The sequence below is a fragment of the Myotis nattereri genome (assembly GCF_964212035.1).
Source record: "Myotis nattereri genome assembly, chromosome: 7".
Classification (NCBI taxonomy): Eukaryota; Metazoa; Chordata; class Mammalia; order Chiroptera; family Vespertilionidae; genus Myotis; species Myotis nattereri.
The window spans coordinates 36,123,225-36,150,973 of record NC_138082.1 but is presented as its reverse complement, the minus strand read 5'-3'; the positions used below and the strand labels follow the sequence as shown (position 1 = coordinate 36,150,973).

The following is a 27,749-nucleotide window of genomic DNA, read 5'->3' as shown; positions in this document are numbered from 1 at the left end:
GCTGGTTCAATTCCGGGTCAGGGAACATGCCCAGTTGTGGGCTGGGTCTCTGGGTGGGGGGCATGCAGGAGGTAGGCGATTGATGCTCTGCTCTCACATCTACGTTTCTGTTTCTCCTTCTTCCTTTCTCTCTTAAAGAAAAAAGTGGCCCTAACCGGTTTGGCTCAGTGGATAGAGCGCTGGCCTGCGGACTGAAGGGTCCCAGGTTCGATTCTGGTCAAGGGCATGTACCTTGGTTGCGGGCACATCCCCAGGAGGGGACGTGCAGGAGGCAGCTGATCAATGTTTCTCTCTAATCGATGTTTCTGACCCTCTATCCCTCTCCCTTCCTCTCTGTAAAAAATCAATAAAATATATATTTTTAAAAAGTGCCCTCTCTGAGCCATAGGGGAGCTGGCTTATACCAACACATGTCCCTGTCCCTGGTCCCTGAGTGTTCCATCCTCATGCAAATGAGTACTCCAAATTTTTGTGATTCAATTGCCCCAAAGGCACTATTCCAATTGATCAAAATGGAGCTGCTCTGATTGGTCAATAAAGAAGCTGATGCGATATTGCTGTGCAGTTCTGACTGGATTGGGAAAGCCTCAGTCCTCTTGGTCGAAATAGGATTCCAAGGGCTGGCTCAGATGGCAGGCATGGTGCAGGCAGGCAGCTCAGTGCAAATGCAGGTAGTTGAGTGCAGGCTGCTCACTGAAGTGCAGTTTTCATGAGAGGCCTCAGTTTAGAAATGGCCGTTAGGCTCCGTTTTTTGTTTGTTTTAAATTTGAGCCCAGTCAGCGACCAGGAGCCCTTCTTTCTCAGAGTCCACAGAAAGTAGGAAAAATGCATAGCCTTAAGAGCTAACATCAGATTCTTCTAAATAAAGGCAAGTCTGTGTCAGGAAAATACCTTTTGGGTATGTGAGTTGCCCAGGGCATGGCTGCTGCAGGTGCCTCAGCCTGGATGTGGAGGTGTAAGAGGGAAGGGGAGGCAAGTCAGTGGCTAAGGAAATGAGGCTGGGGTCCGGGTGGGTGAGGGCCAACAGAGAAGTCACCTGGGTGTGGAATAGACATGTTGAGTGAGGACGCCTTGATCATTTTGAACTTTTTCGTGTGGATTTTTCTGTCTCCCTATGACTCTCAGGTATTCAGTAAATCCTCTGACAACTTCCTGTATACTTTCCCTTTTCAGAGCCCCCTTGCTAAGTCTAGCATTTGTCTTGCTATTGTGACCATTTACTGGCTTTTCATTTTTAATAATTGTCCCTTAAAACATTTCAAGGTCTCTGGCAGGTTCTTTCACACTCCCTTTGTTTCACCAATGCCTATCCCTGTCCCATGGCTTATTTCCAGCCCCGCGTGTGGCTGAGATTTTAACGCCTTGGATTGGAAAGTCCTCGTCTGATTCCTCGACTGGCTGACTGCTCAGCTGTTGGTTTGGTGTGTTGAGTGGCTCTCCTTCTCATACTTCACTGCTTCTCCCGTGAGCCAGATCTTTAGGTCGGAAGTTTCCAGTTCTGCCCAAGGCATTTGACCTAGAACAGGGGGACTTACACTAGTAAAAGTTGGGGGTGGTGGTGGGAGAGAAGTCCAGGGATGAGCCTGGACTGCACAAGACACGGCCTGTGGGACACAGGAAACCTTATCTGGACCCTCGGACCCCGAGAGGCTGCGGGCAGTGCAGGCTCTACATGCAAATTGCATCTCCCTCACTCTTCCTCAGGCTTCAACTCTCCATCCTGCCTCATGGAAGCCATCTGGCCTAGGTCCCACCTCCCTGGGCCCCAGCAGATCTGATATTCAGACCCTCCCCCAGCTCCATCGACACCACCCTCCTGCTGCCTCATACTCAATTCTCTGTCCCGCAATATATGTGGTGGGAGTGGTTGCATGAGGCCAGTGTGAACAGAAGGGGTGCATGGTCCCCACGTGTCCAATCACCAGTGTGAGCCCCTTGTTTATCTGTGGTTAGGTGCTTGGAATGTTTGAGATGTACTATCATCCCTCAGTCTGGTTCCCTGAGGACCCAGTGCCAGGAAGCCCCCACCCCACTGCTGGCCTGAAGTGAACAAGTAGCACAAGTGAGAAATAAACCCGGGAGGCTGAAATCTTGGTATCTCAGAGTTGTCTGTTGCTGGAGTGTACTTTAGCCTGTGTGGTATGGAAAGCAACCCCTTGGCGAGGGTGCTACTCTAATACCCAGGATGTGTGCTGCCGGCTTGGGGGCTGGCTGGGGCCCATTACTGAAAGCAGGAATGTTGCAGCCGAGGAACTTGTGGGAAAACAGCTGTGATGGCTCATGAGACCGATGACGTCCTAAATAACTTGGTTTGGTGAAGAGGTTGGGAAACATTAGCACGTGTTGGTCACAGGCTGCATTGGGGAAGATACTACCAAGAAGACGGTTGGAAAAGTATTCTGGGTTTGTAAGCTGGGAGGAAAGGAACTGAGAAAAGCTAGGGATGCAGGGACCCCCGGGCTAAGAGCACCCTGCTGGCCCCAGAGGGCAGATCAAGGTCCAGGACATCAAGGATATGGGTGTGGTCACTTCTGTTATGACAGCTGAGAGCTGCTTCTGAGCTGTCCAAAGTCCATAGAGGCTGGCAGGGTGGGCCCCTCTCAGCAGTGACCATCCAGGAGGGCTGCAGGCCATAGGACTGGAACCAAGCGCATGTTGAGGCCACCACTTTGTGAGAACTGAACTGCCAAAGAAACTCAGAGCCAGGACTGAAAGTTTGGGACTAGAGACTTGCACACTGCCTTGGCAGGGGAGAGGCTGAGCAGTGCAACCCCCAAGGAGGGCTTCTTGGCCAGAGCCATGTTCAGAGGCCAAGAAGACAGGATGAGGATGGACCCCTGAGGGTGGAGCCAAGGCCCCAGAGCTGCCCATTCCTGGGACAGGGTCCCTTGCAGCACCTGCCTGGCAGGACAGGGGCTGCTACGCACCTTGTCCTCCTCCCCCAGGATGTTGTTGCAGTGGCCTGGTCTCTGTTCCATGTAGGGAGGGTGAATGTCCTTGGGTTGAGTGAAGCCCCACCCGGCCCTGGTGCAAGGCTGGTACATGGACCCCCATTCCTGGAGACTACCTGAGACCCTGGGTATGGGCTTGTGCCACGACTGGGTTGGGGGGCACCTCCAGGGGAGGGGGGTCTGAAGTGCAGGGAAAAGTAAATGGGACATCTGGTGACCTGGGGGCTGGATGTGGTGACACCAGGGTTGCTGGCCTGCCATTTCCCGTCCATGTCCTGGCCCCTTGTGAAAAGGAAGCTCTGGGCCTGAATCTGGCCAGTGGGTTGGGTAACATGTCACTTTGGACCAGAGCATGTAATCCTGGCATGAGACCGGTAACCAGATAGCACTGCTGCTCTGTTGGCCTGAGCCCAGCCGCCACCCTATAAACTCAGTGGCTGCATCATGGCCACAGCCCACAGCTCAGCCGTTCTTTTGGTGACGGCCTGAGTGGGAATCCCCAACATTAGTGCCTCTTCTGATCCCCCTCTGTACCACAGCCTCTTCAGGACCTACTCTAGTGGCCGTCACAGCCCTGCCCCCACCCTGTCTCGCTCCTCTGAGGAAACACCCCACCGCTCACCTCTCCCTTTTACTCCTTTGGGGTGGGGAACCACCGCTGAGAAAGGCCCAAAGGGTGGTGACAAGTGGCCTACCTTTGCTTTGGTGTCTGAGGGTCGAATGGGGCGCCCAGAGGCCTGGCCTAGGAGCTGGGAAGGCTGGCCCTTGGAGCCCAGAGGCTGCAGGGCAGAGTCAGATGGCCGGGAGTGGCTGGAGTGCAGAGAAAGACCCTCAGCCCCATCCAGCATCCTCCTGCCTCTGGCTAGGGGCCTATGTATCTGAGGATGGGCTTCGACCAGCTCCTGACCTCGCCCCAGAGCACTCAGGCAGATGCAAAGGACAAGGCCGGGGTGAATACCTGGGAGGTCATTTTCAGAGTGGAGGTTTAATGGGATATCACGGCGACCCTGTCACAGCGGTCTTCTGGGTGGCCCAGCTCGGAGCGTGGGGTCCCCAGGCCTCTCCCAGCACGGTGGGCCTAAAAAGAGCACCAGCACCACCCGCTACCTTCCCTCTGGGCACAGCTGCACTAGCCCAGCAGCCACAAGATAGACATCCTGTCCCACATCCCCTGGGGCCCGGGGCCCCCTGTTCCTGAGGGGCTAAGGCTTTCCAGGGGCCCTTCCCCAGGGATGTCCATTCTCTCCTCGGTGTCCCCTGCCCCCACACTGAGGGCGTGTCTGCATCCTCGACCCTCTGCCAGGGGCCAACCGAGGCTGCTCACCCCAGGTTCGGGGTGTAGGGCTCTGCGGGAGGCATGCTGTGGGGACAGCGCAGCTCAGGCCTCCCAGCAGACATAAGGCACAGTGTGGTGGTCGCTATGGGACTGTGGGGCCGTCACCCCAGGGGCAGAGCCCGGCAGTCAGTGTTGAGACAGAAGAACATGGCGTGTGCTGGCTGCTCTGGGGCCTGCAGTGCAAGAGAGCTGGGGGGACCATGTCCACGGGCCTCGGCTGGCCACGAGGATGTCCCTGGGAGAAGCCACAGGAGGGGCATGTGTGGGCCCAGGCAGAGCTCGTGGCCAGAGCCGATGTGCAGTCATGGCAGGCCTGGGCCACAGAAGGCACAATTGTGGTGTCTGGGAGGTCTGGGCTAGGCAGACACGTTGACGTCCCTGAGAGCAATGGCGCTGCTGGGGGCCTCGTCCCCGAGCAGCAGGGCAGGCGTGTCCACGTCCCCCTCGGCTTCTGCTCCAGCACCACCCTGCTCTGCACTGGGCTCTGCGCTGGGACCCAGGCCCTGGGTCAGGATCTGCTGGATGGTCCTGCGCAGGTTGGGGTGCAGCCGGCCCTGTGTCTGGTAGAAGACTTCCAGCGCAAAGGACTTGAGGGCACCAGTGCAGAGGTCCTCATACAGCGGGATGGTGTACATGCGGGACATCTGGGCGGGGGGACATGGGTCACACTGGCTGCTCTCCTGCCCCTCCTGCAGCCCACCTGCCCTGGGCCCAGACTCTCAGTGCCAAAGGGAGGGCCCCTGTTAGCCTCTCACCCCCACTATAGGCCTTCAGCAGAGGAGCTTGGGCTGGGGGCACTGATGGGACAGGGCAGAGAGGCCCCTGTAGGCCTGGAACCATCAGGCTTCTGAGAAGCTCAGATGCCCCTGGTGCCCAGGCTAGGAGCCCAAATGCCCATAGGCCAGGGCCAAGTGGGCCTAGACCAAGTGGGCCAGACGGCTCCCAGCGTGTCCCCTCTAGACACAGCCTCCCAAGGACTGAGGGGGGGGGGCGGGGGGGGTTGGACTCTTCCCATGTGGTACCCACCCCACTGCCAACCCAGATGCCAAGTTTCCCCACCCCATTCTCTGGGATGTCCAGCCTGAGCAGCCAGACTGGAGGGTCAGGTGAGGCGGTGAGGGTAGGAGAGGCAGGGGCCCATGCAGGTGACCACACCTGGCTCTCGAGGAAGCGCCGGACCCGGTGGAGGTCAGGGTAGTAGTCATTTCGGACTACGATCTGCAGCCAGCGGATGCGGATCTCAGCGTTCATGGAGTCCAGCAGGGAGGAGTAGCACTTGGACAGGCTCATCACCACCTCTGTGGGGCCAAGGGCAGGTCAAAGCTGGCAGGCACACCCATCCCCAGCCACCCCAGCAGCTCAAGGACCCACCCTGGGGCAGCGGGGACCCATCCAGCAGCCTGTCCAGGAAGAGTGCCGTCTGGAAGGTCCTCCACTTGGAGATGTCGATGGCGCTGGCTGAGGCAGCTGCCTGCTCCAGGGGCTCCGCAGTCCACAGCCGGAAGAGGGCCTCCACGGGCCGGGTTAGGCTGGATCCCTGAGACAGGTCTGGCTCGGCCAGCGGCGGCCCCGTGGCATTGAGCCAGCGCTCAAACTCCAGCCCTGCAGGGAGGTGTGATCCTGGGGTCCCCACTGGGCTGGGAGGGGCCATCCAAGGCCTGCCCAGGAGTCCCCAGACCATGGGGGTATCCCTAGGCATGACTGTTCCAGAGCCCAGAAGCCCCCAAGGCAGGGACAGTGTGGGGAGGCTGGAGTCAGCGCTAGCACCTGCCACTTCAAGCCACCAGACTGGCTTCTGTCAAGGGGGCACAGGGAGGCCAGAGGCTCCAGTTGATGAGTAAGGGACTCCAGTCCCCCCTGCTTCTCCTAGACACAAGACAATGGGGCACTTAAAACCCAACCTCAGCACTGATGGGTAGTGGTCTGTGTACCATGCTGATAAAGCGACATTCCTGCTTTAAAGCCCTAGTACTGGCAGCCGTGGGGGCAGGCTCTGCCCACCCCCCACCTCCAAAAGCCCTTGGTACACTTAACAAACCTTCCCAAACAGGTTCACCCCACCCAGAATGCCCAGCCACACCTCACCGCCCTTCAGCAAATCTTGGCCTCTCCTATACCTCAGACCCCTCCTTTCATCTCTAAGCTCTCATACCCCCAGGGATACCCTCATGGGTGTCAAGCAGGCCAGTGGGCTTCAGCGAGCTCTGAGGCAAACCTCCCTCCACCCTGCCAACCCTGCCCAGGCCCTTTGCACACACCGTTTTCATGGCCCCCTTCTGAGACTGCCTAAATAGGTTGGCTTGGCCCAAGTGCCACCTCTTCCTGGAAGCTCCCTGGGCTCCACCAGGCTGGGAAGCACACCCTGGCCTCCCAGCCTGAGGCTCACACTGTCCAGGGAGGATGTTGGAAGGAAGGATGGATGAACCTGTGGGACTTTCTCCAGGCAGAAGTGGCATCCTGTGCAGGTGCGGTCCCCAACCCCCCTCACACCAGCACTCCCCTCGTGCTGGCCTCACCTGCCCGGCAGTCCACACTCTGCTCCTTCAGCTCTGGGAAGAAGCTCAGAAAGGAGTCCAGAAGGTCCTGGGCCACCACACTGGTGAACTTGTACTTCTCCACGTAGGCCTGTGAGGGTGGGACAGAGCTCAGCAGGCCTGGGACTGGGCAGGGACAGGGGCAGGAGGGACAGGACCTGTCCAGGATGGGGCTGCTCACTCGAAGGAAGTCGTCAAAGCGCTGGGGGTCCCCACAAAGCTGGGACAGGTAGTAGACGAAGCAGTAGCCCTTCTCGTAGGTGAACAGGTTCATCAGGTGGCTGGGGTTCACCCCTGAAACAACACTGGCGCTAGGTCATGCCCCCCTTCTATGTTCCAGGGAACAGGCAGGGGTGGTCAGGTGAGTGGAGCAAGAAGGGCCAAGGGCCACTGTTCCACATGAGTCCAGAGGCCATGGTGACAAGTGCTCAGAGCCCATGAAAGGCGGTGATAGGCTGAGGGAGCCTCGGGAGGCATTCTTGGGGCTGGGGTCCCCCGGCTTGGCATTTGCAGGGACTCAGCCATGGTGGGGCTAGAGCAAGCATAGGGCGGGAGAGAAGGCTGTGGGGTGACATCTGCAGAGCCTGGAGTAGGGCCTGGAGGGAGTGTGTACCTGGCTCCAGCTTGACTTGCAGCTTGCTGACAGGGCTGTCCTCTCCGAGGAGTTTCATCTGCCTGTGCAGGGCATCCAGGCGGAAGGCCGTCTCCAGACAGGTGAAAGCAGCACCTGATGGTCACAGAGGCAGGGGAGGCGGGAGGAGAGGGGGCAGGCCTGAGCACAGAGCAGGTGTGAGGCTGTCCCCGCCCTGAGCCTTGTGGAGCTGACCCAAGGCCACCTCCCTGGACACACCGTCGCAGGGGCCTGCACCCTGGAGGCTGGGCTGGGCTGCAGTGCCTGGGACAGCCCTGGTGGTGCCAGCCAGCGCAAGTCCAGAGCAGTGCCCTCACCTCCCGTTCCCTGCCCCTGGGCTGGCTGCAGGCAGTACCATAGGTCTCGGTGGTGATGCGGCGCTGGGCATAGGTGGCCAGGCCTTCGCTCAGCCACATCTCTTCCCACGTGGCATTGGTAACGGCATTGCCAAACCAGCTGTGGGCCACCTCGTGGATGACATCGATGACCAGGAACTCGTCACACTCCAGGATGGAGGAGATGACAAAGGTGAGGCAGGGGTTCTCCATGGCCACGATGGGGAAGGAGGGGGGAAGGAAGACGATGTCGTACCTGCCCCAGGAGGGAGGGTAGGCCGGTGACCGTGAGAGGGTTGGGGACCTGGGTGGTGAGTGTCACTTCCTTCCCAGAAGGTCAGACAAGGCCCCCCCCCCCCCAGTTGCTCCTGGGTAGGATGTGGATTTGCCCTCTGACCCCTCTTGTGGCGTGCCAGGGCTCCCAGGTGCTCCAGGACATACCTGCCCCACATATACGGCCCATACAGCCGCTCGGCCGCACTCAGCCACTGCTCCACCACGCCTGACAGCTTGCTGGTGGCCATGGACAGGAGGCACGGTTCGGCCCACACACGGCTCCTATCACAGCAGGGAGAGCATGGGCTGAGGCTCACTCTGCCCTGCTCACCCCACCAGCCCCTCCCTCTGCTTCTGGGCTCAAGTACCACCCATGTCTTGTCCAGCCCGCTCCTGCCCACCCTCACCCCTTGCCTCACTGGACGGCCACCATGCAGGCCCTCTTGTGGTAGGGGCCGAGCCAAACATGGAGGGGCTGCTTGGTTCCTTTTATCTCTAAGTAGAAGGAACCTGTGTGGGCTTAAGAAGGATGCCCGGTGGTCAGGGGCCAGGCTGCCAGGTCTGGGGGTATGTGGGGTGAGTGGAGCCTGGCAGGAATGGCCCAAGGCCATGGCAACGAAGCAGAGCTGGTCTCCACAGTGTGGGATCTCCCCAAGGCCAGGGACCCAGGAAGCAAGACTCAGAGACTCTACCTGGGCCCAATGTCTGCCGGCTGCAGGTCCCCGGCCACCAGGGCCACGAGGTAGGCAGGGACGGGGTGCTCCATGTGGAAGTGGTAGACGCCCTCCTCCTCCACGTAGGTGCTCTTTGTGGCACTCATCAACACCTGCACCCCCGACGGGGCCTGCACATGGGAGGCCCCACCCATCAGGGCACCTACAACTCAGATCAGGCACCCCAAGTCCCCAATAGAAAATCCTACAACCCAGGTAGGAAAAACCCATATTCATGTAGGAACCCCACAATCCCTCAACAGGGCACACCACAACTGAGGTTAGGGAGCCCAGTGTTCTTAATGGGGGACCCCATGCCCTCTGTTGGGTACCCACAAACTGGGTCAGAGAGCCCCACACCTGTCAGGGAGCCCATCACTCCATAAGAGAACCCCCATGCTAAGCTCCTGGTCTGCAAACCTCTTGCCCCCCTGGGTGGGGGCTGCCACCCTCAGGCCCAGGAGCCCTGGCCCCTACCAGGGGACCTGCAACTCCATTTGAGCCTCCTTCTCAGGGTCCTTTGCTCATTCCAGGGCCAGGGCCCCAATCATCAAATAGCCCTCTCCCTGAAGAGTAACCCTTCCTCCCCACCCCCCTCCCCCCAGTGAGGAGGGTGGGGTCCTTCTAGGAAGGTGATCCCGCTTGGCCTGGGTGGAGTGAGAAGGCCAGGTGGGTAGGTGTTGACCTTGACTACGGCTGAGTAGGTACACTTGACAGCGGGTGTGTCAAAGCAGGGGAAGAAGGAACGGTTGCAGACAGAGTGGCCTTGGGTGAAGACGAAGGGCTTGGCACTGCCGTAGGTCAGCTCGGGGTCCAGCCACCAGATCTGCAGACAGGCGACAGGCAGGGCATCAGCGGACACCCTCCCCACCACAATGGGCCCAAACCTGCTGTCCTGCTCAGGCTTCTAGGCCCAGAGCCTCTGGAGGAAGACCCAGGGGGCTGGGAGGCAGTGGGTGGCCTAACCAGGCTCACCCAGGGCCAACAGCCACTCCCAGTCATTACCAGGCAGGGGGGCATGCATCCAGAAGCCAGCCTGTGCCCCTCACCCCAGCCTCCAAAGGGAAACCAAGGCACAGTCAGAACACCCGAGTCCAAATTCTCACAGGCTAGCCGGCAACAAATCTGGTCTCGGCCCGGAAAGGGAGTCAGGACATGGAAACGGGGAACGAGAGCTTCCTGATGATCCCCACACGAGCAAGCACAACAAGCTTGGGGTCGCCCTTGAGAATGGGATCAGCCTCGCCGGGAAGGAACCCCCACAAGGAAGATAAGCTCCAGACCAGGGGACGGTGGGCCGTAAGCTGAGGCCAGGCACTCAAAGAGGACAGGCAGGACAGAAGTGGCCATGGGCAGGGCCACGGGGGCCTGTGCCTGGAGCACTATGGACAGATCCCACAGCAGCCTGTGAGAGGCTGTCTCCCCTGCAGACCCCTGCCAAATGCTCACAGACTTCTTCAAATCTCTCTTTAGCTGCTGTGTCTCTGTCCCCTCACCACAGAGAGCCCGCAGCAGTAACTTGCTGAACCCCCATGGCTGCCCCATTGGTTCAGGAGCCCTGTCTTGAGAGCCTGTTAAAACATGCAGACTCCTGGGCTCTGCCCCAGAAGATTCCCAACTGGGACCCAGGAATTTGCATTAAGGAGATGCCCTCCAGTGGAACATACCACAGGCAGCCCTCTGTCCACCCTGGAGACAGGCTCCATTAGTCCCCCAAACTCCCTTTAACCCTACCACCACCACCTCTCACGGACCCCTTCCCTCCCCTCCCCTGTAGCCCTCCTTGGGCTCTACCCAGCTCAGACCTCCTGTCCCCACTGCCCACATCCACCTCTCAGCCCAGTGGGCACTGCTCACTCCTCAGCCTCAGAGACCAATGGGGTCCACAGTCCTCCCTGGAAGTCAGGGGGTGGAGCAGACACCCAGGTAGGCAGGACCCCACCTCAGAGGGAGCCACAAACTCTTAGGGTGCACAGGGCCAAGGAGCTGAGGTGTAGGTGCTGATTGGCTGGAGAAGGAGCAGGCCCAAGGGCTCCAGACACCACAGGGCAGGAAGAGAGTCCTTCTTGCTGGTGGGTGGGGTTCAGGAATGGGGTACAAGGAGCATGGGCCCCAGAGTCTGCACCCCAAACTGCCTCCCAGGGAGCTGCATATTAACTTGGCACAAGGACAGGCTCTGAGCCCTGGGGCATTCACACATGATGGTGGGAATTGAGGACAGACATCAAAACTCTGTCCTCCACAAGTAGACCAGTTCATGGGCCAGGTCCCTGTGCTCCAGCCCACAGCCCCAGAGGTACACAGACTGGGGGCCAAGCTGCCCCTCCCTATCTGAGCACCCAAGGGCCCCACAGCAAGCCATAGAAAGCCCAGGGACAACAGCCACCCTTGCTGGCCTAACTCCATCCCCACTGGGCTGTTGAGGGCCGATTCCACTACTCAGCTGGCCACGGTCTTGGGTGAACCAGACACACGGGCTCTAAGTTCACATAACAAGGTCAGAGAGGAGCACATCCCTCTAATTCTCACTGCTGTGCTGGGAGGCATATCTGTCTGAGCCCCAGACCACCCCAGCATGCCGCAGGGGCCATCCCAGCCACCAGTGGCCAGCACACCTGAGAGAGCTCAGGGAAGGAGGGGAGGTGGCAGGGCCTACTACGTGCTCCTGGGAATCATGCAGGAAGCCCAAAGTTATGTGTCTGGTCCAGGACCTTTCTGTCCAGATGTCACCTTGGTGGCTACTGGCCTAATGCCTGAACACCACCTGTCCATCATCCTGTCCCTTTGCACGCCATGGGCAGTAACAGACGGAACCTCCTAGGGCCTTCCAAAGCTGTATGCATGGTGTGTGTGTGTGTGTGTGTGTGTGTGTGTGTGGAGGGGGGTGGTGTCACATGTGTGCTGTTCACATGGGAGCCCAGGGCCATCTAGCTTTTCTGGCAGAGCCTCTGGGGCAGTGGGAGCTCTGTGCCCAAGGCCTGCAGAGCTTACATGTGTCTGTTGGAGACATACACAGGGCCACTCCGCCACAGCATCCTGCCAGTCCTCACTCAGGAGGCCCAAAGCATTAGAGCCCACCTGGCCCTCAGCCTCCTGCTCCACCAGTTCTGCCCCTCATGCCACCTCCAGAAAACAGACCTGGTGTCCACAAGTCCTCAGAAGGCCCAGGTCACACGGAGGCCCTTCCACATCTGACACCCCTGGTCTGCCCTTCAGTGCTAGGCTCCAGCAGATTCATGGCTTGGCAAGTGCTGCCCTGTCTCTAGGCAGGTCCTGTCCCTACACAACTGAAAGGGGAGGCCTCCCTTGATGGCATGCTGTTACTGGGCCAGCACTTGGGCTCTCACTCTGTCCAAGCCTCCTATGGACTCTCCAGGCACCTGTACAGGATTCCAGGACCAGGTTGGGGAGTGCCAGATGAGAGGCCAGTGACCCTCTGGGGCCAATCTGTCCCTGTCTCCCTGCAGGTGCCCCAGCCTCACGTCCAGTTCCCTAACCTGGCAGAGTGGGAAGAGGCTGCCTGGAGACGTCCCCATGACCAGCCCACCGCCCTGGAGCCCACCCGGTCGGGACTCACGGCAGGGGCGTCGGTCGAGGTGTAGCGCAGGATGACCTGGAAGGGCTGGTGCGCCTGCAGCTCAGGCGGCAGCGTGACGGTGAGCGAGGAACCATAGTCGGTGAATGGGTCCACCCTGAAGGCCAGCGGGCAACAGGAGGGCTCGGCTCCGGGACCCTCGGGGAAGGCGGGCAGCGGGGGCGGGGGCGTGGACCCGGGCCCGGGGGTGGCGAAAGCAAAGGCGCAGGGCGGCTCGGCGGCGGTGGTGGCGTTGGGGGCGCGGCGGAAGGCGGCCGAGTGCAGGCGCAGGGCCGGGTGCGTGTCGAGCACGAGCGCGCGGGGCGCGGGCCGCAGCGCGCACAGCTCGAGCACCAGGCAGCCGGCCAGCTCGCGCGCCTCGGGCCGAAGCTCCAGGCCCAGCTGCAGGTGGCGGAGGCGGAAGAGCTGCGCGCTGGAGGCCGAGGCCACGTCCAGGGCGGGCGGCGGCTCCGGCGGCGGGCGGGCGGGCGCGGCCTCGGCGCCGGGCGCCTTGCGGCAGCAGCACTGCGCCGCCATGCCGCCACCCTAAGTGAAATCCATGGGCGGCTTCGCGCTGGGCCGCGGGGAGCCGGCGAGGGGTGCCGGGCGGCAGCGGCGGCGGCGGCCGGGCGCAGGCACAACAGGAAGTCGCGCTGGGAGCCGCCCGGCCCGGCCCCGCGCCGTGCGCCGCCCCGCTCTGGCTCCGCTTGGCCGCCGCCGGGGGCGCTGTGCGCGGGGGACCGGGTAGCCGGGGACGCTGTGAGCGGGGGACCGGGTGGCCGGGCGCGCTGTGTACAGGGCGGAGAATGGCGACCGGGAGGCGCTACTCACGGGTGTCCTGTGCGCTGTGCGCTGTGCACAGGTGGCCCGGGCGCGGTGTGTGGGATACTGTGGGCGCTGTGCGCCGAGGGTACTGGGAGCCCGATGCTGTGCGCGGAGCTGCGGAGCTGTGCTGGGGGCGGGATGGGGAGTGGGGCTCTGCGCAGATGGCCTGGCACAGTGCACGCGTTTGGGGATGGGGTAGTGAGCCGGAGCTGGGGGCCCGAGGGCGTTGTGCTCGGAGGACCGGAGTGCACAGGGGCCAGGGTGTGACAGGCGGCGAAGTGGCCTCCCTGCCCTGTGGGCTTCCACGTCCAGGAGACCACAGGAGGCGCGCTCCCTCAGGGACTCTGCCGGCCAGGTTCCTGGGGCTGTGGCTGCTGAGACACCTGGAACAGGGCTGCCTCTGTGAAGCCGAGAAATGCAGCGTCTGGAACTCAATGTTATTCATCTATTGGGGGGCTGAGGGAGTGATTCTTATATTCCCCCCAACTCACTGGCGAGACCAGTAGCCCTGTTCTGGGACATGTAGGGTGAGGCGAAGCTCAGGGGCCTTAAAACTGTACTGCCAGTTAAGGTGGCCACTAGCTATGAAGGTTCAGCTCCTCAGTTGCCCCAGCTGTTCCAAGGTCTCCCTGTGTTTGGAGTGCAGTGTGTGGCTAGTGGCAATCACACTGGACAGAGGGTATTCCATCATGGAAGAAAGTTCTGTTGGACAGTGCTGCCTAACAGCCTGCAGGGCCCGGTAGGCCAGGTTGTTTAGTGGGTGAGTGCTGGGGCAGTAACCAGACCTGCTCCCACCCTACCTGCCCAGTCCTGGGCACCCTGGGCCCAGAGGGGACAGCTGCAGATTAGGAAGGATGCCCGATGAGAGGGTGTCACATGTACCTCGAAGCCATGGGATGAGAGGGACCACCAAGATGTTGCTGTCAGCATCGCATAAGAACTCTGGGCTTTGCGGGGCAGGGGGGGGGGGGGGCGGGGATGGGGCTTTTTGGCCTGGAGAACACCCAGAACCCTGCACACCTCTTTCTCCTGCTCAGTTGCCATGTGGCAAGGTGTGAGGCTGGACTGAGACACTGTACTTGACTTCAGTGTCATCTCTGAGTAGTGTTGAATCCTTCTGGACTCAGTGTCCCCACTGGTAACCATGCCATCCTGCCTGCCCTCCTCCCCCAGGGGTGGGAACGACGGCTGAAAGGGAAGATGTGTGTTCACTGATACAGAGCACATGCATTGAGTCATGTGCCATCTTATCTTGGGGTCCCAGCCTCTCTCTCGGGGCCACCCACCACAAACTCACTAGAAGCCCAGTGTTCCTGCAGTCACCTGGAGAAGGGGTGGGTCCTGAGCCAAAGACTCAATAGGGAGAGGACTGGGGTTGATCAGTCCTTGCTGTCTTCAGTGGTCCAGCACCACCTAGGTGGCAGTGGTCCCACGGTATGAGGGCAGTGTTTTAGGAGGCACTCCAGTTGACCAGCTTCTCTGAGCTCCACACCCAGGCCAGTGAGGCTGGGGCTAGATCATTAGGGCTGCACATGGGCACCTGCACTAGCCTGCCCCAATTACCCTCAGGCAGGTATGTAAGTCACCTGAGCCTTTAGGGTAAGTGAACATCAGGAACTTCTTGCCCTCCTGGTTCCCTGGAGTTAGGGGTGGGGGCTGGGTCTTATCCTTCTCTCCTGGAGGGCCCTGGGCATCTCCTAGTGGCCGGTTCTGCACATAGGACAGGTGGAGTGGTGGCAGTCTTGCTGGTCCAGAGGAACTGTTACCTCCTCTGCCCCTGGGGTGGGGTCCCTTTCACCCTGCATTTATATAAGGGGGCCACACAAACCAGTCTTGGAGAAAATAGACCTGTTTTTAAGTATTAGTGCCTGGCTATCAAGGCACCTTATGAATTGTGAAGCTCACAGAAGTTGTCTCTACCCTGTCCCTGTCCTGCTGATAAAGGTCTGGGTGGCTGCAGTTCCCGCACCCTTCCTGACCTAACCAGGGGAGAGGAACATGGAAGTCTGGAATGCCAGAGGCTGGAGTTTTTCTCACAGGAATTTTCATACTCCAGCCTTTTGGCGATCAAACCACCCCAGCCCTCCCTTAATGCATGTGATCCATGCACTCCCATTCAAGTGGCAGGGTCCAGGGAGGGGAGTGGGTCCCTGGCCTCCTGCTAGGAGGTAGATGTGGAGGCAAGGGCTTACAAGAGAAGTGGCATTCAGGAGGGGCTGTGTTGTCCCTTGGACAGAGGTCTGGGGATAATTGGGACCTACAATGCATGATTCTCAGAACAGAGCTGATGGGATAAAAAGCTGATGTGACCCACAGATGTCCTACAACCAGGCCTGAACTCTGTCACCATTGTACCCTTGTCACCCAGAGCCAGGTCATCAGGTTAGGGGGATATACTATCAAAAGTGCCAATGGGCAGGTTCGGCTGCATCACACAGAGTAACAACCTGTCTCAGGTTTTTGCTCCTGACCTTCAAGCTGGACAGTTGCTCAACTCCCAAAGTTGCAGATGGAGCCACTAGAGCACTTGCCAAATGGAGAAGATGGCAGTAGACCCCATGGGGTTGATGAAATGGTGATGAGCTATGAGGAGTTTGGGAGGAGTAAATGAGAGCTGGCAAGTCTTCTATTAAGGTTGTAGGAGTCAGGTTATGACTGGGGCTGTGGCTCTCAGCGATGGGGGCTACTAGAGGGGCTGGGTGTGGTGGTGTATGATCTGAGTCAGGGACCAATGGATGGCATTGTTCCTGTCACAAGTTCAGGAGCAAAAGGGCTGGGGAGAGGGAGGTCCCTTTCACAACTACTCATGCCTCGCAAAGTGTCAGCTTCCTGTTCCCTCAACTTTGGTCTCTGCTGGATCAGAGGTCTTCATTTCCAGGCAGGATGCTTACACCAAGGACAGACCCTGTTCCCCTGGATGTTTGCCTCACACCAGAGGCATCAGGCAAATCAGGGTTGCTCTGCTGGGTGGAGTGACTGATCATGACTTTCAGGGGCAGCAGGGTTTTGCTGCTGCTCTGTGGGGATCCGAGGGGCATGATGGAACTCAGGATACTCTCCTGATCCTTCCCAGATTGTGTGGGAAAGGAAACAGAGGCCATAGCACGAAAATGCATTCAGGGCCATGTGGGGCCCCTGCAGGATGAAGCCTTGTCATCCTACCAGGAAAGATCACCACCAGCGAGGAGTTAGCTGAAGGTGGAGGGGATACAAAATGAGTAATGGGAAAGGGAAATTACCCCAACTACAGTTATTTTACTCATTACCTTGTTATGTATATATTTCTACATATTAACCAGGAACTACAGTATCTGAAATTCACATTATAAACCTGAGAAAGAAGACATCTACTAAGAAGGGCTCCTGGTGATTAACTGGGCTCAGATTTTAAGAACAAGAACCTAGCAGTCATTTCTACACAGAGGCCTTTCATGCAAACTGCACTTCAGGGAGAGGCCTGCACTGAACTTCCTGCCTCCACTGTGTTCCTGCCATCTGAGCCAGCCCTTACAGAGGAACTAGAGGCCCTATGCATGAAATTCGTGCAAGAGTAGGCCCCAGCTGCCTTGGCCCTCGCAGCCCCGGCTTTGTCCCGAAGGTCATCCAGAAGGACATCTGGACGGTCGTTCCCCTATTTGGTCGATTTACATATTATGCTTTTATTATTATAGATTCCTGGAATCCTCTTTCAACCAGTAGGACTGAGGCTTTCCCAATTCAATCAATTGTCCAGCTATATCCCATCAACATCTTCACCAGCCAATCAGAGCAGCTCCATTCTGAGCAATTAGGGAAGTGTTCTTTGGACCAATCAAATTGTGAGAATTTGGGGTCCTTATTGTATGAGGACAGACTACTCAGGGACCAGGGGCATGGCCTTCTGTCCATATAAGCCAGCTGTCCTTTGGCTCTGAGTACACTTTCCCTTTTCACCTAGGATTGAAGACTGTTTTCCTGGCTGAGCTGAAACAATGAAGGTGTCTTGCTGGAGCACAGCAGAGCAGCCCAGCACAGTGCAAAGCAAACCAGCATGGAGCAGAGCAGAGCAGGGCATTGAGGAGAGGAGTGAAGTGGAGCAGAGCGAAGCAGAGCACAGTTGTCTAGCTAGAGAAGGGCCTGGTGCCAGGGCTGCCAACTGCCCTGCTGTTTTAAAACAACTATGCTGTGTTGCAATTGAGCTGTTTTGAATAGTTTCTTTCTGCACCACACCCCATATTGGGGCTTCCTGTTGGCATTGAATTGGCACCGATTATCACTTGACAACATGTATTACCCAATTTTTCCTTTTCTTTCCCCACTACCTTATTTAAGAAGTATTGCTGGTGATAAATTTCCTAATATCTTTAGGCCACAGGTTGTCCACATGAGGTGCATGTTAACCAGAAGAGGAATGCACAGACTCAGATGTGCACGTGGCCAGTGCATTGTTGGTGTGAAGGTGGCTGCAGGAGGTCAGACTAGGGCTCAATGCTGTTGCTGGAACTGGGAGGTATGGTAAGAGGTGGGTGTGCTAGGTGGTTTGTCACAGCCTTGCACCCTCACCTGCATGTCATGGCAACTATAAATCTGGAAACCATGGGGCCTCGCTGGCCCAATCCAGTTTTGGGTTCTGAGATAAGAGACAGGACCAGTGTGAGCCTGGGGAAAAGCCTCTACGGTTTAAGCACGTTGCAGACATGAGTTTGCCAGCAGCCCCAGGTGTCCTCCAGAGTTGTCCAAGTCACAGTGGCCAGCAGCCAATATCAGGGTGGCAGGTCTCTGTGACCCCTGAACTTCCCCATCTCCTGACGTTGGCTCCCGGCCGTGATTTCCCTATAATGTCTTTCTGCCTAAAGTTCAAGTAGTTTTGATCTTCCTGACGAAGCCCAGTCTAATAAACTGGGATTGTGAATGGATTACACCAAGCATCTCAAACTCAAAGGCTAACATGGGCCCACATAAACAAGGTTTAAATTTATGTGGGACGGAAAAAAACAAAAGCTTCAATTTTCATAGAAACGTAGGTTTATTTCAATAGAGACATGCTGAATACAAAGGGCTGAAATAAATGAGTAATCGTTAACATAAATAGAACATTTTAATAAAAATTAACATCTTTCTTGAACATTAACTTACTAGGTACTGAATAACAGCACAAATTAATAAGCATAACGCAAATAAACCTATTTTTCTTATTTTCCGAAAGCAGAATATTCCCTGTTGCGCACACCCAATAAGTCATTCCAAGACTAATGACGTGGCAATCGGCTGCTAAAATAGTCCCTGCTAGTATTAGTGGAGACAAATGGTGCACCTGAGCGTAAGGTGTATAAGGGAAATGAATGCAACACAATTATAGTAATGTCATTAGTGAATGCTGTAGTTTGTTATTAATAACAGAGGCCCGGTGCACGAAATTCGTGCATTGGGGGAGGGGGGGCGGAAATCTCTCAGCCTGGCCTGCACCCTCTCGCAGTCCAGGAGCCCTCAGGGGATGTCTGACTGATGTCCCAAGGGGACCAGGCCTAAGTGGGCAGTCAGACATCCTTAGCACTGCTGTGGAGGTGGGAGAGGCCCCCACCACTGCCACTGCGCCCAGCTGTGAGCAGGGCTTCTGGCTGAGCAGCGCTCCCCCTGTGGGAGTGCACTGACCACCAGGGAGCAGCTCCTGCGTTGAGAGTCTGCCCCCTGGTGGTCAATGCACACCGTAGCGACTGGTTATTCCTTATTAGCCTTTTTATAGGATTTTATAGAACAGGATATTGTAAAAATTAAGTTACAAAATTATAATTAAAACATACCCTTACATTGGCTGGGCCGCAAAAATATTAGTTGTGGGCTGTATGCGGTCTGAGGCCCTGAGTTTGACACGCTTGGATTACACCATCCCAGGAAACTCCCAGTCTGGCTTGGGGGTTGGGCTGACCAATCAGGGCTCACTGTGTGGAGGGCTCCGGGGTCAGGCGGGACCTGGACTGCAGGCCCTCCTCGTACTTCTGGAGCTGGGACCAGAAGCCAGGGTTGGGCTCGGCCACGGGGCGGGCGCTCTTCACGGTCTGAAAAGGAGGGGATTAGGTGAAACGCCCCGCAGCACTCGCTATAAAGTCCTCAACTGCCCACCACCGGGGGGGGGGGGGGGGGGGGGGGGGGGGGAGGGGGGGGGAGGGGGGGGTGCCCCCGCCCGGAGCCCCGCCCCTCTGAGAAGGCTCCCACCCCCGGCTCCGCCCTGCCCCACCTGAAGGACCGCCCTACCTGGAAGGCCTGCGCCAGGCTCAGGCCACGGTGCCGCATGAGGTACGCGGTGCAGACGGCGGCCGAGCGGCTGCGGCCATTCTTGCAGTAGACGAGGCAGGCCCCGCCGGCGCGCACTGCGGCCTCCATGGCGGCGCAGGTGGGCTCCAGGTGGGCCAGCAGGTCCTCGGCTGGGTCGTCGAACACGGGCACGCGCAGCTCGGCCACGCCGGGAGCGCGCGGCCCGGGCTGCTGGCGCGAGACGTTAACGCACAGGGTGACGCCCGCGCACGCCAGCAGCTCAGACGCGGCTGCAGTGCGTGCGTTCCCGAGAAAGAGCGAGGGGGCGACGTGCGCCAATGGCGGCTGTGTGGCCGGGCCGCCGCCGAGGCGTTCGGCTCCTCCGGAGTCCATGACGCGCTCAGGCATCTGGCCCGGGGGTCTATTTTGGGAAGTCTGGAGGCTGGCTCGGGTCCTAAAGGTATCCGAGGGCCGCCCGGAGCGGTCAGCATCTCGGCTGAGCACGAGCGGGTCCCGCCCACAAGCCCCTGGCCACCTCCTCATTAGTCAGGCCCTGCAGAACGCCTCCTCTGATTGGCTACGGGTGCTACGTGTGGGAGGAGCTTACCAGCAGACAGGAGAGGCGGGCTTCTAGAATTGGATGAAGGTCCCTGCGACCCGAGAGGTTCAGCTGCACCGGAGTCTGACCAGGCGGGCGGGCCTGGTGGGCTACCGCGGGGCTCGGGGAGGGGGCGTCTCAAGCTGTGGCTGTTGTGCAGAGGAGCAGGGGGGCCCTGTCACAGATCCTCCTCCGCACCTGACCAGTATTCTCAATATCGTTGTCTTGGTAAATCGCCTGATTTCGTGTATTTTTCTTTGTATCATGTATTCTTAATAACTACTTCCTATAACTGTATTGCGGGCTGAGGTGCCCTTTAGTATAGCTTTATGCTTATTCCTCCTGTTATCTGCTTCCTGATAAGTTGCCCTTTGTAATTTCTGCATTTTATTTCCCTTTTATTTATTTTTTTAAGATATATTTCTATTGATTTCAGAGAGGAAGAGAGAGATAGGAACATCAATGATGAGTGAATCATTGATCAGCTGCCTCCGGCATGGCCTCCACTGGGGATGGAGCCCACAACCTGGGCATGTGCCCTTGACCAGAATCGAACCCGGGACCCTTCAGTCTGCAGGCCAACGCTCTATCCACTGAGCCAAACTGGTTAGGGGTATTTCCCATTTATTGTAAAACGTAGTTTATATAAAGCTATTTACCATTAACTTTTCATTTTTTTTAATAAACGGTATTTTTGTTATTTTTCTAAGTTACTAACTTTTGAGACATCCTTGTTAACTTCAAAAAGTTAGTATCATTTAATATCCACACAGTTGCCTCTTCAGTAAGATTCATTAAGAATACCTCTTCGAGCCCAGCAAGCGTGACTGATGGTTGAGCGTCGACCTATGAACCAGGAAGTCATCACGGTTGGATTTCCAGTCAGAGCATATGCCCAGGTTGCAGGCTTGATCCCCAGGTGTGGGGAGTGTAGGAAGTGGCCCATCACTGATTTTTCTCATCATTGCTGTTTCTCTCTCTCCCTCTCCCTTCTCTGAAATCAATAGAAATATATTAAAAAAAAGAAAAAGAATCCCAGCTCTTCAATAGATTTTTCTGATGACCGGTTCCTTTCAGGGAATGGTTTCAGTGAAAAATAACTGACTGCAGTCTTGCATATATTTATTTAGTTGCAATTTCAATTTTATTCTAATGATAGTAAAATTTTCTGATTCATCTCCATTGTTTGCCTAAGATTTGCAATCCATTCTACCAGAGATTATTCTCCAGTACCGAACCCCTCCCACCCCCTACCCCATACCTAGTACTGCATAAATCTGACAGAATGAACCTATGTATAATCTCTGGGTGGTCTTGATTCTCTCGGTTTAGCTGCAGCCTCCAAGCACTGGTAACCGTCAGATCTTTGTTACAACCTGGGCCAGCTCCTTTCTGAGCTAAAGACTCAGATACCACTTTGCAGCCAGGTCTTCATTGGCTGCGGGTCTGGACATCTCCCACAAAAGCCCTCCCAGAATCCATTTTCTTCTTCTTCCCTAAGGACAGATGGGCTCTTGGGTTGGAGAGGCAATGAAATTCCCATTTTTCCAAGTTCATGGGAGCCAACCAAATAGATTTTCTGTCCCCCAGTTCCAGAAGTGGGTCCTGGTTACCTGTAGCCAATCAGTAAAGCTGTTATCCCATCATTGCTTCATCAAAGGGCTTGGGCTCTCATGGACCGAGGAGGAGAGGAGCATGGAGATCTCCGTTTTATCCTTAACACCACAAGGGGAAGGCAGCCTTGGGTGAATGCCACATTGGGAGAAACCAGATCCTTGATGACATTGTTGGGCCACTGAACCAAACCAAACCTGAGACCTTCCTCTTGGGGCTGTTCGGTTTCCTGAGCCAGCAAATGACCCGTAACTTGTTGGAGGATGAGGTGGGTTTTCTGTTCCAAGGCCTCCTACGTGATACGCCACACTCCTTCATCCCATCGAGCGAATGAGTGGGTAACTAGCCTCTGTCTCCAGTCTATTCTCTTCACCTTGGTGGCTGTGTTTAGTTTGGACCACCCTCTTCTGGACCTGACGCCAGCTTCCTGAGGAGAGCCCTCCTTCCTGCTCCCTTCAACAGCAGTTTGGGAAGCCGAGCAGAGGCACAACGAGCTGTCTGTAAATGTGTTTATGTAAAGAGAAACTCAACGAACACTTCAAAAGATCCTACAAACCTGGTAAATCCTATCACCTGTTGAGGGTTGAATGGTGGGTCCTAAACCCCTGGTACCTGTTAATGACCTTATTTGGAAATAGGGTCTTTGCAGATGTAATGATGTCATATCGGATTAAACCAAATGACTAGTGTCCTTATAGGAGAAGAAGATTTGGAGACACAAACACTGATGAAAGAAAAACTTATCTTGGTTTAAGCCACCCAGTTTGTAATGCTTTGTTACAGCAGGTTTAAGAAACTAATATACTGCCCAATACAAAAGATGAGACCAGTGGTTCTCAACCTGTGGGTCGAGACCCCTTTGGGGGTCGAACGACCCTTTCACAGGGGTCGCCTAAGACCATCGGAAAACACATATGTAATTACATATTGTTTTTGTTTTTAATCACTATGCTTTAATTATGTTCAATTTGTAACAGTGAAAATACATCCTGCATATCAGATATTTACATTACGATTCATAACAGTAGCAACATTACAGTTATGAAGTAGCAACGAAAATAATTTTATGGTTGGGGGTCACCACAACATGAGGAACTGTATTAAAGGGTCGCGGCATTAGGAAGGTTGAGAACCACCGGACTAGACAGTAGTTAAAAACTACTATTTGTACACACACCTATTTGTGAAAAATCTGACAGTTTGGTGAGATTGGCCAAACAATTCTAAATCCTAAAATGTGGCCCAAAAAGAGGTGTTCTGGAGACTTCTAACTTGTCAGTCCCAACAGCTAATCCTTCTCTCCCAGTGAGCCCAGGCCTTTACCTCATCTGCTTTCCCCACCAGACCTTGAGCTCCCGCTCTGTGCCTCCCACAAACATTTACCGAGGAAGGAAGCCCGCTTCAGAGCCAGGCAGAGCTCGATCTGGCGATGGTAGACGTTAATTTATCCCTCAGCTGTGAGGACTCAGACAGAAGGCCAGCAACACGTGGGGAGGTGCGGGGGCACGAGGGGAGGGTGTGTGCCCACCGGGCGGGTTCAGAGGGCAGGTACACCCGGCCAGGGATTCCTGTGAAGTCACAGAGGGTGACACCTTGCCCCGACCCTGAACGCCTGGGGGCGTGTCCGGGAGAGGCGGGCGCAGGATTGGCCAGGCCAAGAGCTGTAGCGGGCACGTGGGCGGGGAGTGAGGTCGTCTCCAGGGAAACCCGACGCTGTCGGGCTCCAGCACTGTGCCCAGAGGATACTGGCCAGCGGGTCTGCGCTGCTCGCTGACCTGTTGTGGTCGCTGTGAGCTCTCCGAGCCTGGTGCGACCCCGTGGCAGGGGCGCGGTCGGGATCCCGGCGGGGCAGCAGCGAATTGCGGTGAGCCGTGTGTGTGTGTGTGTGTGTGTGTTGGGGGTGGGGGTTGTCGCTGAGCTCCACTGAGGCAGCGGCGGGGGCTGCGCGTGGTCCCACGCTTCTGAGGAGGAACAGAGAGGAAGTTTGAGACCCGACTTGCGTGATAGGCTGTGAGTTATGGGTCGCAGCTGGCTACTGAGGACCCCGGGGGAATGGAGGGTACTCAGCTGGCGCCGGACTGACCTTGCCACTTGTGGCCGTAGGAGGGTGGCCCCAGCGGCCCTTCCTGTGGTTTTCACCCCACGGAAGGGACAGGAGACCCCGGAGCTCTGGCGAGGATTTCCTGGAGGTTCTAACAGGATGGGTGGCGCGGTGGCCTTGGACCAGGTCCGGTATGGGGAAGGGGCGGTTCCTGAGGCCAGTGGGCGGTGGGTGGTCCGTGGGCACTTACCAGGAGCCCTGAGAGCTACTGTGGGTCTCCGGGTTTGCTTCCAGGTTCATAGACGAGAGACATGGAAGGTGGTTATTCCTCAGACCAGCTGGAGAGGAGAGGCAGCGAGCCTACTTCCTATGAGGATTCCCCAGGGACCTTGGAGAGCTCCATCCTCTTCACCAAAAGGTAGGGAGGTCTGCGGCCAACGCTGAGGACCAGACTTAGCTGAGATCCAGCTTTGGGGCAGGTGTTAAGAAATCGCTAAAAGTTATATTATCCCTCAAAAATCTAGTCTCTGGAGAAATAGCAAAACCCCAATGTTGTATCAACAGCCACTGAGGAAATTTACCATAATGGGCGACTGGGCCCCAGAGCCTGATCTTTGCACCTTCCGTCTAGCGGCTAGACCAGGGGTGGGCAAACTTTTTGACTTGAGGGCCACAAGAGGTTCTTAAACTGGACCGGAGGGCCGGAACAAAAGCATGGATGGAGTGTTTGTGTGAACTAATATAAATTCAAAGTAAACATTATTACATAAAAGGGTACGGTCTTTTTTTTTTTTTTTTTCAGTTTTATTCATTTCAAACGGGCCGTAGTTTGCCCACGGCTGGGCTAGACTCTAGCCTGCCCACACTGGGCTTGTCTGTCACCTCACAGCCTTAGGGCATTTGCTTTACACCATGGGGGTCCCAGTCCCAGGTTGGCATAGCGTCTTCACAGGGTGTTGAGGTGAGAGCTGACACTTGGTAGGCCTACTTTGGGCCAGGTGCTTCTCTCAGAGCGAGGAAAAATCCACCCTCTAACCCACTGTGTTTGTCCCTTTTATGGACTGAATTGTGTCCTCCACCCCTGAAATTCCTATGTCAAAGCCCTAACCACAATGTGATAATATTAGGGAAGGGGACTTTTGGGAGATCCGTGTGGTAATTAGGATTAGGTGAGATCCCGAGGGTGGGGCCCCATGATGGCATTACTGTCCTCACAAGAAGAAGAGACTAACAGCTCCCACTCTCCAGCACTGAGGACACAGAGAACCGAGTCTTCAGACACCCTGACCTTGAACCTCCAGCTTCCAGAACTGGGAGTAATAAATGCCTGCTGTGTAAGCTGCCCATCTGTGAGTTTGTCACAGCCTCTGAGCAGACTGACATGAGGGAGTAAGGAACTATCTGGTGACAGAGCCAAGTGGTCAAACTCGTGTCCACCTTGCCAGCTGGTCATTTCCAGTGACCCTGAAGTGGGCCCTACAGCTGATTGGCTGCAGTATGATTTTCTTATTTAACCTCAAAATCATTTTTATTTATTATTTTAGGGAAATATTTGAAAATTTGTATTTTTCTTATTTTTACTGTCAGTTATCTTTCCTCCTCATTAATTTTTTTAATTAACAAGTAGTATCTGTGCCATGTAGAAAATGAGAAAATACTGGTATGCTAATTTGCCAGGGCTCTAACAAAGAACCACAGGCAGGTGGCTTAAACAACAATTTATTGTTCTCAGGTGTGAAGTCCAAGAGGCGTGGGCAGGGTGGTTCTCTTTTAGGGTGTGGGAAGAGTCTGTGGCAGGCCTCTCCCCGAGGCATGCAGATGGCTGTGTTTTCTCTGTCTACACGTCACCACTCTACAATCCTCTGTGTCCCAACTTCTTTCTTTTATAAGGACAATGGTCACATTGGATTAGGGTCCAAATAAAGTCACATTGTGAGGTTCTGAAGGGGTAGGACTCCAACACATTTTAGGGGGTGGGGGCACAATTCAACCCATAAACACAGGTAAGCAAAAGAACAACAGCAAAGCATATCTGAGCCCCAGACTTCATCATTGTGGCATGTTGGTGTCTATCCTTCTTGGCTTCTTCCTACAGGCGTATAACAACATGGAATAGAAATCCCTGTGTTTGTAGCAGCTCAGTCCCTCCTTGTCGGGCCGGCTTTAGGCCTCTGTGGCTCATGGCTGGCATTTGAGGGCCATCTGGTGGAGGGGGCTCAGAGTCTGAGTGTTCCTACACTGTGTGCAGCCTGACCACAGCACGGGTTAGACAGACACCCGGATGTAGCATCCCCAAGACAGGCCTTTAGAGGGGGGAGGGAGGCAGAGAGGGTGTGTGTGTGCTGGGTGAGGCTGGGTACACCTTTGAATCAGGATTGTACTTTTAGATAGCAAGAACAGGAAAGAGGCAAGCCCACCCAGGCACACATTCTCTGCCTCTGCTAAGGGTCCATCCACCCCTGCATCTGCCCTTCCTCTGAGGGGTCCATTGCTGCCCCTCGAGTTGCTCTTGGATCATCCCTTGACCCGAAGCTCCCTCTCCTTGCTTAGCCTGTTCCATTGGTCCACCAGTGTCTGCCCAGCTCTGGGTGGATGCTGCACGCCATTACCCTTGTTAGACAGCCTTACAGTACTTTCCACTTCCTGGGCAATCACTGTACCCCCTCTGCCTCAGTTTCCCTTTCTGGAGAATGAGGATACCAACAGCCTTTGCCTTGGGGTTGTTGGGAGGTGCGGTGTGTAGGGTGCAGTTCTCGGCACACAGTCACTCTGAAGACCTCTGGCCAGTTCGGCTCTTCCCTCTTGCTGCCCTTCATGCCGCCAGGAACATGCCAGAGGCCCCGGAGGAGGAGGAGGAGGAGGAGGAGGAGGAGCCCCAGGCCCCCTTTAGGGAGCAGGACCTGAAGGAGACCTACATCCAGCTGGTCCAAGGTGTGCAGGAGTGGCAGGATGGCTGCGTCTACCGAGGGCATTTCGGGCTGGACATGAAGCTGGGGTATGGAGAATTCTCGTGGCCTACGGGTGAGGTAACTGGCTTCCAATGCTTCCTTCCCTCCTGGCCCAGGGCTCAGCCACCAGGGCCCATCTCTCTTCTTCTGAGAGGGGTGTGATGTGAACTCATGGTCCAGCAACAGAAGGGATGCCAGGCTAACATTTTTCCTATCCAAGAGATGCCTGGGATGTGCCCCAAGATTGTAGGAGCCTCCAGATCTCCTGTGACCAGGACAGTGGCAGGCAGGCAGGGACCTGAGCCCATGCTGAGTTTCTGCCTTTGAGCGGGGGTCACCAGGACATTCATGACTCGAGCACTGACTCCTGTTCAAATTTGTTTCTTAGTTCTTTTTTTAAAATATGTATTTTTTTCTTTTGTTTTAATGCTTAAAGTATTACAAAGAGTATTACATATGTCTCCTTTTTTTTTTGTTTCTTAGTTCTTAGCCGATTTCTCTTTTAACTGACATTGTGGTGTGCAGGGGTCAGACTGCCCTCTCACGGTGGTGGGAGGTTTGGGTACATCAACCTGTCCTTCCAATGCCAGGTTCTCCCTGTGGAGGGAGAGCACAGCAGGGGCCTGGCAGGGACCTCCGGGTCCACCAAGCAGATGCTCGTACAGCCACGGAGGCTTGTGAGCCAGAGGCCAGGAGGCAGAGGGTGCGCCACTCTCCAGCAGTTTCCTTGAACACGTTAACTGTATTGAAAGAACAGGACGGAGCACGTCCGCTCTGCTGGTCAGATGAGGCCCTAGGTCTGTGCAGGGGCCCGAGGAGGGGTGGATGGAAGCATGGGGACATGGCCCAGTGCTGGGTGTGGTCAGAATCCTTTCATGCTGATAGTTAAATGCCCCACAGTCCTACACAAACAGTGTGCAGCGTAGGTTTTTACTCTTCAGTTGAATGGACTCTGATACTCCCCACATCATCGTACATATGGAATGATAGTGGAAGGCAGGCGGTCCCCAGCCGAGGGCCTCTCTGCTCATCAGTGTCTGGCCCTGCCAGACTCAGGAGGAGTAAGCAGTAGACCCCCAATTAGACCTGGTTGAAACGAAAAGGGCCTGTTGGCTCTTGTAACTGGAAGCCCATCACAGGGG

The 27,749-nt window shown here is 56.2% G+C and overlaps 3 protein-coding genes across 4 annotated transcripts in view; 1 reads left to right on the top strand and 2 right to left on the bottom strand.

Annotated features, from left to right (window-relative positions):
- Positions 1 to 3,917: 3,917 nt before the first annotated feature.
- RNPEPL1 (arginyl aminopeptidase like 1) lies at positions 3,918 to 13,009 on the bottom strand. Its single transcript, XM_081096074.1, has 11 exons — positions 12,354 to 13,009; positions 9,462 to 9,602; positions 8,756 to 8,907; positions 8,229 to 8,345; positions 7,808 to 8,043; positions 7,435 to 7,548; positions 7,003 to 7,115; positions 6,804 to 6,912; positions 5,659 to 5,889; positions 5,443 to 5,585; positions 3,918 to 4,931 (listed from the first exon to the last, which is right to left on the bottom strand). Exons 1-11 carry the CDS (start codon positions 12,885 to 12,887, stop codon positions 4,644 to 4,646), a joined length of 2,178 nt encoding a protein of 725 aa, XP_080952200.1. The 5' UTR covers positions 12,888 to 13,009; the 3' UTR covers positions 3,918 to 4,643.
- A 5,152-nt stretch (positions 13,010 to 18,161) lies between these two features.
- Positions 18,162 to 19,904, bottom strand: DUSP28 (dual specificity phosphatase 28). Of its 2 annotated transcripts, XR_013996228.1 has the most exons (3): positions 19,407 to 19,814; positions 18,870 to 19,210; positions 18,162 to 18,822 (listed from the first exon to the last, which is right to left on the bottom strand). XR_013996228.1 is itself a non-coding variant. In XM_081095576.1 (2 exons), exons 1-2 carry the CDS (start codon positions 19,812 to 19,814, stop codon positions 19,091 to 19,093), a joined length of 528 nt encoding a protein of 175 aa, XP_080951702.1. In that variant the 5' UTR covers positions 19,815 to 19,904; the 3' UTR covers positions 18,162 to 19,090. The 2 variants fall into 2 exon arrangements, 1 of the variants encoding a protein (XP_080951702.1); XM_081095576.1 differs by having other exon boundaries at positions 18,162 to 19,210; positions 19,407 to 19,904.
- Positions 19,905 to 26,630: 6,726 nt separating this feature from the next.
- The window catches only part of ANKMY1 (ankyrin repeat and MYND domain containing 1), a 38,411-nt gene continuing 37,292 nt past the window's right edge, over positions 26,631 to 27,749 (top strand). The window contains exon 1 of the mRNA XM_081096023.1: positions 26,631 to 26,685. Within this exon, the coding sequence (XP_080952149.1) occupies positions 26,644 to 26,685 (42 nt within the window). The 5' untranslated portion in view covers positions 26,631 to 26,643. The remainder of the gene's footprint in view (positions 26,686 to 27,749) is intronic.